Raw genomic sequence first — 15092 nt, 5'->3', positions numbered from 1 at the left:
TCAGATCAAATATAAATATTTTTAGAGTTATACTAGCGTAAGAAAATCTTACTCTATCTATCATTTGATTTACGTTTTTAGAGTTACAGTAGTAGTAGTTTAAGAAGATCTTGATCAATTTATCAATTGATTTAAACATATCAAGATCTATCTTATAATTTTAATTTATATTTTTACTAATTCTATTTATTAATGAAAAATTGAAAAAATAAATACTTCATAAAAGTTATCAAATACCATATAACAAGATAATTTTTTACACTAGCATTTAAGAATACACATAAAATTTTATATATAATAAATTTATATAAATTATAAAATCTAATACATTATCAACATTAAACACTATAACGTTTAATAAAAGATATTATTTATTAAAAAATTTAATGGAGTATCTTAAACACATAAAAAAAGGCAATAAAAAGGTTCACTAAAATTTTCTAAAAGGTATGTTATTAAAAGATAAAAATGATTGGAAAAGTGATTTGAAGGGATGGTCCAAGAGGAAGCGGTGGGAGAGGGAAACAACTGAGAAGAAAACAAAAAGCGAAAAAATGATTGGAAAATAATAAAAAAATGGAGACCCACGATTTGGATGTTAGATAGAGAGATAGAGATACCTCCAAACGCTGCAATTGGAATTCCTCAGAACAAAGCAAAAGAGACTGCTTCACTTCATGCACTCCCCAACGCCAATGCCAACCACAACAAAACACTCATATTCCCCCAAACTATGTCGTTTCACGCCAACCCTAACCTCACTCCACCATTAAACACCTACCTCCCCCAGCCCCTCAACCACATGCTCCTCGCCATGCACCACCTCACCGACCCCAAATCCAAAACCCTAACCCCCAATTCCACCCCTATCGATCCCACCCTCCTCCTCTCCGACCAGCTCCTCCTCACAATCCTCTCCAAGCTCCCAATTTCCCAGCGAAACTCCAATTCCCTCGTTTGCAAACGATGGTTGAACCTCCAAGGAAGGTTGGTTCGTTCCCTTAGGGTATTGGACCCCAACTTCATCCTCTCTGGAAGGTTAATCCACCGATTCCCCAATCTCAACCACGTCGATTTGGTTCCCGCATCTTTCACTTCCCCCCAAAACTCGAGCATTTTACTGAATCACCGAGTCATCTCGCTGCACGTTGACTCCTCATGGTGTTTCGGCAAGGAAAACCTGCTACCTTCCGAAACGGTTGACCTGGCGCTGAAATCCCTGGCGAGCGGGTGCCCCAACTTACGGAAACTTGAGGTAGCCGGTGCCAGCGAGGTAGGGCTATTAACAGTTGGGGAAGAATGTGCGACGTTGCAGGAACTGGAGTTGCAGAAGTGCAACGACGCCGTTTTGCGCGGTGTTGCAGGGTGTGGGAATTTGCAGGTGTTGAGAGTAATTGGGAGTGTTGAAGGGTTTTATGAATCATCGGTATCGGATATTGGGCTTACGATTCTGGCCCAAGGTTGTAAGAGGTTGGTGAAGTTGGAGCTGTGTGGGTGTGAGGGGAGTTTCGATGGGGTGAAAGCGATTGGGAAGTGTTGTGTGATGTTGGAGGAGTTGAGTTTTGTGGATCATAGGATGGATGATGGGTGGTTAGCGGCGGTGTCGTTTTGTGAGAATTTGAAGGCGTTGAGGTTAGAGTCGTGTAAGGTGATTGATGGGAATCCAGGGTTGGAGGAGCATTTGGGGTGCTGCGTGGCGCTTCAGAGGTTGAATTTGGAGAAGTGTCAGTTGAGGGATAGGAATGGGGTGGGAGCGTTGTGGAGAGTTTGTAGGAATGCTAAGGAGATTGTTCTTCAGGATTGTTGGGGCTTGGATGATGCTGTTTTCAGTTTGGCGGTTATTTGCAGGTAATTCATTATTAATGTGTTTCTTTTTTCTTTTTTTTGGTTAATTTGAATTTGTGATGTGGTTTTTGACTGAAGCGTGTCCTGTGATCCATGTAATTGGACTAATTTAACGGGATAAGACTTTGTTGTTGCTGTAATTTGAATTTTTAATGTGTAATTAGAATTGGTATGTGGTGAAATTAGAGGGGAAGGGGGGGGGGGGGAAGAATTTTATAAATTTTTTATGTTTGGTTTGAAATTTTAGAGAGGAGAGGGGGATAAAATTTTGGCGATTGTTTGCTGGTTATTAATGTGGGACTCTTTTTTTTTGGTTGATTGTTACTGTGAGAGTTTGAATTTGTAATGTGCAGTTGAAATTTGTATAGTTTTGTTCAAGATTTTAGTGGGGATAAGAGGAGTCTAAAATTTCTCCAAAATCAATTAGACTAAAATTAGAAGGAAATTTTTAGACTAATTGAATACAATTATTTTTAATTTAATAGCTTTATTTGATCATCCTAGGTATATAATAATAAATATGTTTATTTTTCTTCTCTCTTCCTGGTGAATCCAATAGGGTGTTCTTTTCCTCCATTAAATCTCATCCCTTCCTTCTTTTGAACCAAACAATGCATTGAAATTTGGTATTCTAAAGAATGAGAAAGTAAAGATATATTGGCCTTGATTTGAATTAAAATACTTTGTAAAATTAACTTGTTTTCAATTAAATTGGATATACTTTTACCTTCACATTTTATTTTATTTTTATTTTAATGAAGTTAAATCCATGAAATTTGCGTAGCATGCAGAATGTAGGTACAAAGTTGTTTCCCACATCATATGCCCTTGCAATCTGGTTTGCAGGTGTGGAGAGAAATCTTAAAGTTTATAAAGTTGAAAATAAGTCATCAATAACTTTTGGGTTCAGTGTGGTCCAGGTGTTGGAATGTTATATTTTGACATTTGCCATGTTTTTTATCTTCAATTGGGGATGTTGTGTATTAAAAACGTATAGTTTGTTGTACTATCATTTGACGGTATACTTCTAATACCTTTATTATTTATCTGTTTAAAGGTGGTTGATTATGCTATGGTATCCTTAGTTGACAAGTTATATGGATGTGTTGCCAAATGGCAATTACATTATGGGTTATTTCTAAGTTACATTATGGTTGTTGTTGGTTTATTTTCAGGCGGGTAAAGTTGTTTTACGTAGAAGGATGCTCATTGCTTACAACAGAAGGTTTGGAGTCCGTAATTGAGTCTTGGAAGGAGCTGGAATGCCTTAGAGTAGTCTCGTGTAAAAATATTAAGGATAGTGGTATTTCTTCATCACTCGCAACCTTGTTTTCTACACTAAAAGAGTTGAAATGGAGGCCAGATAATAAATATCTTTTGCCCTCTAGTCTTGTGGGGATAACAATGGGAAAGAAAGGTGGTAAATTTTTCAAGAGGACTTGACATGACATGACTTGACCATACCTGTATTTGCTGTGTAGTCAGAATCTTGACCATGGTCTTAGAAACAGATATTGTCACACTATAATGAAATTTGTACCATTATGTAATCACGTTGATAGTTTAGATTGTTGATTAGATATCGACAAGGGCAGAATATTCCCTTTACCATTCACTTACAGATGTAATTATATGTAAAAGCCTGACCCAGTTCATTCAATGTTGAAATTGGGTAACTTGTTTCCCTTCATTTTTTTCGTTCTTTTGTTTCTTCCATTAGAATAAGGAACCAAAATAGAGGTGTAATTATTGTGTAAGCATAATACAGTTGGACTCTTAAGTAAAGAATGGTTAACATTCTTCTGCAGTTTCTTTGACTTTTTCTATTTTTCCTCTATTTGGTAAACTAAAATTTGCGACGGTAGAAATTGGAAGCCAGAGTTAGCCCGGTATGTTTGTATAACGGCTTGTCTGTTTTACTTTCAGAATCATTTCGTTCATTATGCATGCGATTTTGCTTGAAGTGTGTGGTTGACTTTAATTTGGATGTATATTTTAATTATATTGGTGATTTAAAAATAGTTTTATTAAAAATAATTACATCCAATTTTAAAACAAACAGGTAAGTTAATAAATGTCAAGAGAAATTATGGTGTGCACTTGTGTAACACAAGTTGGATGACTAAATAAAACATCGTCAATTAAGAGAGTAAATGGTTGTAATATGATAGTCTTTTTGTATTGTATATTAATGATAGTCCAATTAGTAATGCCCTAACTAAAACATAGGTATTAAACTTTTACTCTACCTACTATCATTAAATTAAGAATAAATAATCAAGTTAATCTTTCAAAGTTATTTGCTACTACATTAATTTTTTAAAATTTTTATTTCTAATTAATTGTTTATATATTTTAAACATCATTAAATTCACTTTTATAATATTTAAAGTGGCGACATAATTGATTACTGCTATGTATCTTCAAGATTAATTTAGGAAGAAAAAAGTCTAGAGATGTGTTGATTCTTATAAATTTTAACACATTGTTTGGAATCAAGGAAAATTAGAGGAAAGAAAACTCAGGAAGAAAACAATTTTCCAGATGTTTTCTATGATTTGGTTTGGCAGGAAAAGTAGAAAGAAAAGCATAGATATAAAGTAGGACTCACATCTTATGTCTCGTGCACTGATGATAGTATATCGGGCATGTAAGGCAATAAAGCATATGGCCTTGGAGAGAGCGGTTGGGGTGGGGGTAAAAAAGATATGCAAGACTTCCCAAAAGGTCGCTCATTCTAAATTGCTCTGGTCAAGCGCGCTTAACAGTAATGTTTTGATAAAATCTAATGCATTAATGTTAGCATAATTACATTTATCAAGTAATGCACGATTAACTCCTATGTCTTATCCCAATTCCGCTACTATCTTCAAATAGTCATAACTTTGGATGTAGAAAGAGTCAAATGGCCTGTGAGCTCATTGTTGTGATAATCTAATGCAACCCAAATGAATAGTTGAAAATTTTCGGAAAACCCAATCCAACCCAACACTATTAAATTCAATCAATTTGCATTTTATTTTATTTTGTTCAAAAGTAACCAAATCCAACTTTTGATGTAGAAAGAGTCAATTTGCATTTTATTTTGTTTAAGTAAATTTTAGAAAAATTCTAATAAAAAAAATCAATATAAAAATAAGTAAAACTTCTTTTATAAATTACATACAAATTATTTCTTCAAATTTTAGAAAAAATAAATGAAAGAGATTTTAAAAAGTAGAAAAAACACAAACTAATTTTAACTTATGAAAAAACTATGATTTATTTTACTACTTACTTGTTTACTCATACTGAGAAACTTATATAAATTTAACCTTAGACGTGTCGAAACAAGTCCGTCTGGAGAAACATTACAAAGGTAAATCCAAGAACATATGTTTTTTTAATCTTAAAAGCCTTATGCCAGACACCAAATTGCCAAGTATATAAAATGAAACTGCTGGACCGAAGTGTATAGTTTAAAAGACTACCCAATTGGTTTGGTTTTATATCAAAGCTATACATTCACACCCTACTTCCAAAGGGATAGATCTCAACACGCAAAGGATTCGGACACAGACTAGTTGGTGTTTCTATGTAACAATAACTCAAGGCAATATATTGACAATTTAATACGAACAGAACTGAAGGCAATATATTATTCAATATCCTCAATTAAGATTTTAAAGGCGCACAGAACACAATTAGAAAATTTGGACAGCTTCTATATCAATCTAGACGTATTCAAAAGGAAGATATGTTATCGACATAACGAGAGCAATTATTTCAAACTAAGTTTCAATGCAAAACATGGGAACATCACAAGCCAAGCAATTTTGTCAACATAACACAGTAGAAGAACGTTTGTGCCAACATTCTCATACACAGAAGGTGGCACTAATTTATGAGAGTCTTTAGCCACTTGGAAGTTCTACATGAAATATGACTATCTCAACGTGGGCTATGGTGCCAATCATAATAAGTCCTGGCATGCTTCCAAATTGCCAATCACTACAAGTTCAATAACATAGTCAAAATCCTTGTAAATCAGAGTGGCAGGCTATCCGGCATTATGGTCAAAACTCCAAAATCCAAATATCAATTGAGACTAATAACTACAAATTATCACCAGTAATAAATATTAGCCACAAGTCACATATTCTTAATCAAAATATGTAATCAAACTAACTAAAGACAGGGTACTTACTGAAAGGTGAAATTGATTTTGTGAATTGGTTGCTGCAGCTAAATAACCTAACAAGTGAACAGAGCTGCAATCCAAAACAAGTGGTAAAGATAGTGCCTCAGTGAGCTGAGGAAGCCAAGGGAGATCTGAAGGACAGAAGAGAGAGAAAGTGATGAAAATGCTCAGTTGTGCTTCAAATTGAAACTGCCCTAAACTCCACTTCAGGCCTTCACGTATATATCCATTCCATAGTCTTATTATTCCAAATGAAAGAAAAGGTAGAATTTATCAACTTGTTTCACTCAAAAAATAATTTGGCATTGTGTTATAAAATAATCAGATTTTGATTCTGTTCAGTGCATGTGAGATTTTGAAACAGGATTCTATAAGCGATATCACAATGGTTCAATGCTGATTCAAATTTAATGGGAAAGGACAAGTAAGATTTGAAGAAAAGCTACATAATCATATGGTTCAAATTTCATAGGTTATGCCAATGTTGTTAAAATCGCGATCTTACAATCTCTCTCCCACCCTGCGATCTTAACCGGTAAGATCGCGTAGATTCCCAATCTTTCTCATTAGGATTGACGATCTGATCTGTGACACGGGTTTCTAGATCAAGTTTTCGTAACTCAATTTTTAAAATTGTTTCTAGGATAGTTTCTGACCCCATTTTGGACTTCTATTATTGTGTGACGAGCCTCTTCTACCTGTGTACTACAGCTATTTGTAGGTTTGAGTTTGATGTCTACAATTTATGTACTATTGGTATTCGCTATTCTTTTTCTTTTTTTTGCTATTAATTCTATATTGTGAGTGTTCGTGGTTCAATGTTTGCAGTTCTGCGTGAGTGGGTCTTAGTTCTTCATTTATTTTCTATTTTTGTTCTTTCATCTCTACATGGCATCTAATATTAGAAATAAAATTTGTACCAATAGAAAAGGAAAGAGGATTAAGTCAAGTGTTGCTGTAGGAAGTGAAGTTGTTGGTAGAAATAGAACTTTGAAATCAAAATTAAACAATACTGGAATAAGAAATGATGTGGCATGGAACCATGATAATTCTATTTTTGGAGATACTAGAAGAATTAAATGTAAGTATTTTAAGAATAAAAATATTGGAGGAGTTTATCACCATTGAAACTTTTTTGCCAAAGTATGGTAAATTTAAAAATAAATTATCAAAATAGAGTTCATACAAAATATTTTCCCGATCTAGAGTGATTTTTGCTACGTCATGTTGAGTGTCGTCCCTTGTGTAGCCAACACTTATTTTTTTAATAATAAAATATTGAATTTCAGTTACATAAAAGCCGACACTTATTTTTTAATAATAAAAAAAATAAGTATCGTCTGTGTATATACGGACACTTAATTTTTATTATTAAAAAAATAATATTATGAATTTTATGTAACTTGTAAGAACCCTAACAAGGCCAAATTCAGCTACCTCTTCTGGGTCTTGGGGGAAGCCAAAAGCAGCACCACCATCAATGGATCTGAATAACTGAACATTCCATACTTCATTTTCATTTGACGTTGCCACAGTGGATTGAGGGAGAAGATAATCATCAAGCATGCTTGAAGGGAGTAGGAACTATTTTCTAACCTGCTTCTCTCACCTTTGCTGAAAATTGACAAAACATCCCATGCAATGGGTCCTTCTAGCTTGCAGTGAATGCATGCCATGGCTCTCTTGGACCACCTTTCTTGATGGAAGCGCATGGGAAGTTTGGCTGATGGAAATCATCATGATGGACTCTGTCTAAAGTTGAAAATAGAGGATGTTCTTCAGTATCATACCTCCCATCACAAAGATCAATGCCACCAAGGAAACTTGTGATTGTTCCTTTCGTAATATTATTTTTGTAATAATATAAAATGAGTATCGGCATATACACAGACGATACTTTTTTTTTATTATTAAAAAATAAATATTGGCTACATAAGGGACGACACTTAACATGACGTAGTAAAAATCATCCTAGATCGGAAAAATATTTTGTATGAACCCTATTTTGATAATTTGTTTTTAAATTTACCATACTTTAGCAAAAAAGCCCACCATTGTTCTCCAAATATTGTGGAGAACATTAAGAGTATTGTTGTTTGATTCATTCTTACAATATTTACATTTAAATCTTCTAGCATCTCCAAACAAAGAAACATCGTGATTCCATGCCACATCATTTATTGTTTCAGCAATATTGTTGTTTGATTTTGATCTTAAAGTTCTACTTCTAACGGCAATTTCATTCCTTGCAGCTCCACTTGACTGAATGTCTTTTTTTTTTTTCCACTGTTACCAACTTCATTTCTAATATTGAACATCATGCAAAAATTGAAAGAACAAAAATAAAAGAGAAATGAAGAATTGAGACCCGCCCAAGCCTAGATAGAACTGAGACCCCCCACATAGAACTGCAAACCAGAACTACAAACACTAAACAATGAACACTCATAGTATAGAAGTAATGGAAAAAAGAAGAGAAAGAACAGAGAACACACACATTATAGAAGTCACAGAAACCAACCCAAACCTTTAAATAACAGTAATGTGCAACGGTTGTTTCAAAATAGAAAAAAAAATGAGAGAAAATTGAGACCTAGATGGAAGAGGCGTCGCCACACAAGAACAAAAGTCCAAAATGGGGTCAAAACTGCCCTAGAAAGATGTTTTTAAAAACTGGGTCGCGAAAACCCGCCTACAAACCCAAGTGTCGCGAAAATCAAATCAGATTGTCTATCGGATGATCCAAAGGAAAAAGATCGGGATCCTACGCTATCTTGACGATTTTCAGTCCTATTTCCGATTAAGATCGTAAGGTAGGAGAGAAATCATAAGATCGCACTATCTTACGATTAAGATCTCGATTTTAACAACGTTGATTCAAACACAGCCAAACAAGGAATTTCACCAAGTTATCACTAAATATCAAATTTTAAATATTAAAAAAAATAAATATAAGACTCAGAACAATATATCATGCTTTGGATTAATATCATGAAAAGACTCCATGGCTCTTGGGTCTATAATCTATACAAAAGTATAACCTGTAAAGTTGCATACCATGTTCCATGGTTATATACCAAAGCTGAGTCCTTACTTTGTGCATCCTAAATAGCAACCAGAATAATGAAAGATATGCTTTAAAACCATAAACTTACAGGATTATGTCAGAACTAGGAACGTTAGAATACCCTTCGAATAAAAATATAATCAAAAGACTTCAACATTTTCCATATGCAAGACCATGTTTAAATATCTCAGTAAAGGAAGTTTCACAAGTTAGTAATTAATATTTTGACTTGGGACCTAAAGGGGAAATAAAACAATCACTTGGTACTCAGAAGTATGATCAATCTAAGGACTCAAAATCTTAATTTGAAAGCATGAGTGCATAAATTACCAGAGCAAAAAATTTAGAGGAAGAAAAACCTTACAAGCAAAATGTCATTCAGCATGTTTTCAACCAAGGAAAACTGTCAGAACAAAGTTATGAAATTCAGAACAGAATTAAAAGAAAATTCACAACAACTCAGAAATTACAGGCATTTTTAAAATGAGACGGAACAAGAAACTTATTGGATTTCTTACCTTCCTATCAATCAGCTTTAAGACTTGACAGGCTTCTTTTCTTGCTTCTATGTCTCACCTCACCCTCTATGTCTATGGATTTCTTACCTTCCTTTCCTTTCTTCTTGAGAAGGAACAAGAAACGTATTGGATTTCTCACCTTCCTATCAATCAGCTTTAAGACTTGGCAGGCTCCTTTCCTTGCTTCTATGTCTCATCTCAACCTCTATGTCTATGGATTTCTTACCTTCCTTTCCTTTCTTCTTGAGAAGGAACAAGATACGTATTGGATTTCTTACCTTCCTATCAATCATCTTTAAGACTTTGACAGGCTCCTTTCCTTGCTTCTATGTCTTGTCTCACCCTCTATCTCAATTTCTCTCTTCACTATTCAAAAAATGAGCAAGCAAACAATTAAGCAATTTCTTTATTACAATGCGTAATATGAGAAAGTGCTGCAAAGGAGAGGATGCATCAGAAACTAGAATATGTTTACAGAAACTACAGAACAACTGGAAACATATCCGAATAACATTTTTACAAACAATAGTTTAAGATCTGGACATACACAGTGAGAGAGCATGATAAAATAAGATGAGAGCACAGAGAGAACATGTGCTACTGTTTCTAGTTTTTGGATCAGAACAATGAGGGAGAGTATGAATTCAAAAATTGTAGTGTAGAAAACTTTGGCAGGGGCACATGGATAAATTAATTATTTCTTACTCCAAACCCCCACCTCTAATTTAGGAAAACTCAGAAAATGCGTACAAGGGGGTTTTAGAGGCTTATTAAAAGTTCTCAAACCATTGCCCTCTTTTCAAAAAAATCTCCCAAACAAGGGAACACTACCTAGAGATGCTTTCCTCTTTCCTCCCTAAACCCCCTTCCAAACAGATTCATGGAGAACCTATATAGGCAAGAAAAATGGCTTCATGAAAGTGACTATAAAACTGCAAACTTTCAGAATACCACTGTCTGACCATGTCTAAGGAAATTGTCTTTAGTATACAACGGGCATCTTTTGGCAATTTGTCAAGATTAAGTTAGATCAAGATACAATCAACCCAAGGCTGCATATACATTAATAAAAAGGGCCACCATCAATCATGTAAACCTAAAATCCAGACAATGCTTACATTCACAGGTAATAAATCAGATATCTAGCATCCTAAAAGTAGGTTTTGTTGTTCTTGCCTTACATCAAATTATGTGCATCACCAAAATCAAATTGAGGAAATGACCCAGAACAATAAAAATTTCATTACTGTCAATGCACACATTAAAACACAATCAAGTCAACCGTTACCCCTTTTACTCATTTTTAAGGTGAAGAAAACAATGGAAAAGGCAATTCTGGGCATTACCCATGAATCCAACCTCTTCAAGATGAATTAATGGGATAATCCTGTTGCAGCAGCAGGGGTCTTTGATCCCTCATTTCCTCAGCATTTATGCAACCAGCCTCACTTTCTCTCATTTTAAAATACCTCTTTTTAAATTGGATGCTTCCTCTCTCAGCTCATCCTCCTTTCTGCTCATCCCAAGAAATGCCCGAATTTCCTCCTTACTCCAAATGCTTCCTTCCCTTCCCTTTCTCTTATGCTCCATCCGTCCCAGCCCCTAGTCTTAATTCTCTTGAATTTCCTCCCTCCCTAAAAGAAAAGTAAAATGATTCTCCTTTTTTCTTCTCTCTGGTTTTATAGCCTGTCTGAAGGTCTGTAGATGAAAGTAGGGTGTAGGTGATGACAGTGAGTGAAGCCAGCTTTGCAAGAGTAGGTGATGCGGATTTAGGGACAGAGAACTACAAGATGGCAGTGGGTGAATGAGTACAGCACCAAATAAATGCACCAGACCAAAGAAAAAGTACATAAAGAGAGAAACAGAAGAAAACTTCCATTGGAACTTCTTACACAGTTTTGTAGTTATTGCTTATCTAACCTAACCATCACAATCTATCATTGAACAGTCTAGCACTTAATAATGGTAATAATGGTTACTGACAAATTGCTTTCTGTTGTCATTCATGATTGTGTGGAGCAGTAGATTAAGCTAGCCTATTCAATTTCACCCCTGTATGCCTTTTGTGGGTTCGCTAGGCAAACTTATTAGAGTCATTTTGTGCAGACACTAATTTTTAGAGCACACAAAGGTTATTTTAATTTCATAATTTTCATTAAATTTAATATTATCTTTTATAATGTGTTTACTGTAATGAAATATTTGTGTGATAGTGAATGGTATTTTTAGATAATCATTTATAAATTATATAATTAATTTTAAATATATTTATAATATCAACAGATTTAATCACTTGGTTAACTAGTTGAACCAAGACTACTCTCATCTCTAGTTCTCTGATTGAACAAATTCGTAAAGTATTAACATGGGTGCTATTTTACCATTATCAATAAAAGCATGACCCATCTTAAACAAGGAGCCTGGCGTTCATGGAATTGGTAGCACCTCCAATAGAAACCAAATAGTAGAGGGCACGGGCACCTTTGGGACCAAATTGTATGTTTAAGGGACACGCTTGGAAAAGCATTTCTAGTCTCAAATAAAATGAAAAACATGACATTATGACAGGCAAATGAATAGAGAAAGTTTCAAATGAAACAAATGCCATTCCATCAAACCACAAATTAATGCCAGTCAACATGCAGATATAGAGGTGTAATCTGAGTTTCTAACTTATTTATTAGTATTCCAGACTAAGAAGTTTGATTTTTGAAAACACATAACAGAGAGAACCATTTAGTATTAAACTCAATTTCAACATTTCATAGCTTTTAAGGATTTATAGATATTCCACATCTCCATAGAAAATTAATTTATTTAAGTAATCCTTTTACATGTAAATTGGACCAAAAAGTGAATAACGATATGGAACAATTGAACATCAGACATAATCTGTACATAATTAGTCACAAAACTAAAGTACCTCATGAGTAATACCTTATCTTCTATACGGCTTTAGTTGATAATTCTGAAACTCAGAACCAAAGGTTATTGATTCTTCATCAAGCTTCTTCTTCAATCTCCTCCAAGTTCTCAACATATCAGACTGAATTAGGCCCTTGTAGAGGATCTCAAAGGTAACTTTCTGGGGGAGAAACCCATTCTCTATCATCTCAACAAAAAAATGGCAAGCCTCCTTCCAACTTTGTCTTTGGCACAACCCATGTATTAAAACGGTATACAAATCCAAATCGGGCCCGGCCCCCGTCTCCTTCATATCATTCCACATTTCCTTCACAACCCCAATCTTGTTCAACCTCAAAAACATCCTCATCAAAATGCCATATGTGTGTGAAGTTGGCGGACACAACCCATCATCTTTCATCTTCTTGAACAACCTCAAAGCGCTGTCTCCATCGTCCCTCCCTCTAAACTCCTTAAAGAAACAATTATAAGTGGCGGCACACGGACTCACTCCATTCCTCACCATCTCATCAAGCAACCCCTCGGCATCGTCAAGCCTCCCGCACGAACAAAGACACTTAATAACCGACGTGTATGTCACGACATTAGGACATATCCCTTTCTCCTTCATCAACCTCAACTTATCAAGCGACAACTGGGGCTTATGCGCACGGCTATAAACATGAAGCACGATGGAAAAACTCGTCACATCGGGTTCAATCCCACTCTCACGCATTTGATCAAACACCTCCTCAGCATTCCGTATAGTCCTCTCGAACCTCTCCTCGGGATGCAGACTCACCCTCCTACAAACCCCATTCAACAACACATTATAAGTAACAACATTAGCCTCAATCCCCAGCTCCAGCATCTCCTTCAAAAACGCTTGTGCCGTTTTAACCCTCCCCAGCTTGCACCACCCGTAAATCAAAACGGTGTACATTTTCACGTTAGGTCTAAACCTATTGTCGCGTTTGTTTCTATTGAAAACCTCGACGGCGAGTTTAACGTGGCCGTATTTGCAGAGCGTGTCGAGCAAAAGGCAGAAGTGGTCGGGTGTGGTTTTGGAATCGGAAAAGGCGTCGATATCGTCGAAGGTTCTAACGGCTTGGCGCGTGAGGCCAGCGCAGATGAGGCGGCGAATGAGGATTAGGAAGGTGGAAGGGGTGGGGGAGAGGTTGCGTTGGTGCATTTCGACAATGAGTTGGGAAGCGACGTCGAATTGGCGAACCTTGGCCATGATGTCGATGAGGAGGTTGTAAGAGGGAATGGTGAGAGGAGGGTTAGGGAGGGTTTTGGAGTAGTTGAAGAGAGAGAGTGCGATTTTGGAGTGGTGTTTGAGGCGTAGGAGGCTCTGGAAAAGGAGATTCGGTGTGAGTGTGATGCCGTGCAGTTGGAGGCTCGACTCCGTAGCGTGGAAGGGGTTGTGTTGCTGGAGGAGCAGATTCGACACCAATTCCGCATCCTTTTCGTCGCCGCTTGGGCTCGGGCTCGGGCTCGGGCTCGAAGAGAGACGACGGAAGAAAGGTGCAGCGAATTGCGGTGAGAGGAAAGAGGGACGAGGTTTGGGAACGGCCATGGAGTGAGTTGATACAGTTACAACATATGATGTTTTTAATTACTGCCTTCTCTGATTTCTCCCTCTCCTTTTTTATTGTGACGTTTCTTCTCCACCTTCGCTAACGCTGCCTCCGCCCCAACCACCGTATCTTCCTTCTCAGCTTCGACAAGAACTGTTGTTTACGGCGAAATGGATGTTGGGAGTCAGAAATGGGAGAGGGAGCACATCGGTGACATATCCATTTATATGCCATGGTTCAAAATTTATACAAATCGTTACAAACATTTAAGATTTAAAAAAAATAAAAATTGAAGTAATCGTTATTCTCAAAAACTGAAAATAAAATACACGTCTTTTCTTTTTTGGTAATGTTAAAAAACTACGAAAGAGATCCATCCAGTAAACTATATCGAATTCAACCATCTAGATATTAATTTTCATGTTTAATTATTTTTTTAACTTATAAAATTGTTTAATTTTAAGCTGATTTTGAATAAATTTATCAATATTTACTTATAAGAATAAAAAATTAAATAATAAAAAATAGTATAATTAATTTTTTCATCTCTTAACTTTAGAACAAAATTCATTTTCATCTTCTAATTTTTTTATTCATTTTTTTCTTTAAATTTTTTTTACATTAACTCTATTATATGACCTAATAAAGATATTTTAAGTAATGCTAAAATGGTTATAATATAATATATTTAATCTAACCTAGACTTTTGTCTTTAAAAATTTGTGAAACTTTCCCTTTTCCCTTCCTTCTATTGCAGCTTGTCACAAAACTGAGAGAACACTAACTAGCAAGTGTACTAGATAGTTGTAGCAAGTAATAAAATTTGAAATTTAGTTTGAGTCCTAAGTATCGTCTTCAAGGATTAGTTCTATCAATTACCACTTCACAAATCAATAACTAGTTGAGCCAAACAAAATTTGAAGTGTTTTGAATTATTTAAGAACTAAAAAAAAGGTGCAGTAAAATGTAAATGCTAAGTAAAATAGAGTGACGAATTT

The 15092-nt window shown here is 35.4% G+C and overlaps 2 protein-coding genes across 7 annotated transcripts; one reads left to right on the top strand and one right to left on the bottom strand.

Annotated features, from left to right (window-relative positions):
- Nucleotides 1-629: 629 nt before the first annotated feature.
- Nucleotides 630-3650, top strand: LOC113847139 (F-box protein At5g07670-like). The gene is made up of 2 exons (XM_027476034.1): nt 630-1848; nt 3021-3650. Exons 1-2 carry the CDS (start codon nt 734-736, stop codon nt 3286-3288), a joined length of 1383 nt encoding a protein of 460 aa, XP_027331835.1. The 5' UTR covers nt 630-733; the 3' UTR covers nt 3289-3650.
- Nucleotides 3651-5488: 1838 nt separating this feature from the next.
- LOC113846936 (pentatricopeptide repeat-containing protein At2g13420, mitochondrial-like) lies at nt 5489-14311 on the bottom strand. 6 transcript variants are annotated; one of them, XM_027475707.1, is made up of 5 exons: nt 12548-14311; nt 9611-9976; nt 9457-9495; nt 6032-6263; nt 5533-5939 (listed from the first exon to the last, which is right to left on the bottom strand). In XM_027475707.1, the coding sequence occupies exon 1, from the start codon at nt 14091-14093 to the stop codon at nt 12549-12551; it is 1545 nt and encodes a 514-aa protein (XP_027331508.1). In that variant the 5' UTR covers nt 14094-14311; the 3' UTR covers nt 5533-5939; nt 6032-6263; nt 9457-9495; nt 9611-9976; nt 12548. The 6 variants fall into 6 exon arrangements, with proteins under 6 accessions (XP_027331506.1, XP_027331508.1, XP_027331507.1 ...); XM_027475705.1 differs by lacking the exon at nt 9457-9495 and having other exon boundaries at nt 5489-5939; XM_027475706.1 differs by having other exon boundaries at nt 5592-5939; nt 9083-9976.
- Between the last annotated feature and the right edge of the window lie 781 nt (nt 14312-15092).

This window comes from Abrus precatorius, unplaced genomic scaffold, assembly GCF_003935025.1.
Source record: "Abrus precatorius isolate BTA unplaced genomic scaffold, Abrus_2018 Scaffold8, whole genome shotgun sequence".
Taxonomy (NCBI): Eukaryota; Viridiplantae; Streptophyta; class Magnoliopsida; order Fabales; family Fabaceae; genus Abrus; species Abrus precatorius.
This window is presented reverse-complemented; position numbering and strand designations above follow the sequence as displayed.

Excerpts from the sequence above, each read along its gene's own strand:
- LOC113847139 (XM_027476034.1), top strand. The coding sequence starts at position 734 with ATGTCGTTTCACGCCAACCCTAACCTCACTCCACCATTAAACACCTAC. Across the intron at positions 1,849-3,020 it reads AGTTTGGCGGTTATTTGCAG|GCGGGTAAAGTTGTTTTACG; the intron begins GTAATTCATTAT and ends GTTTATTTTCAG.
- LOC113846936 (XM_027475705.1), bottom strand. The coding sequence starts at position 14,093 with ATGGCCGTTCCCAAACCTCGTCCCTCTTTCCTCTCACCGCAATTCGCT.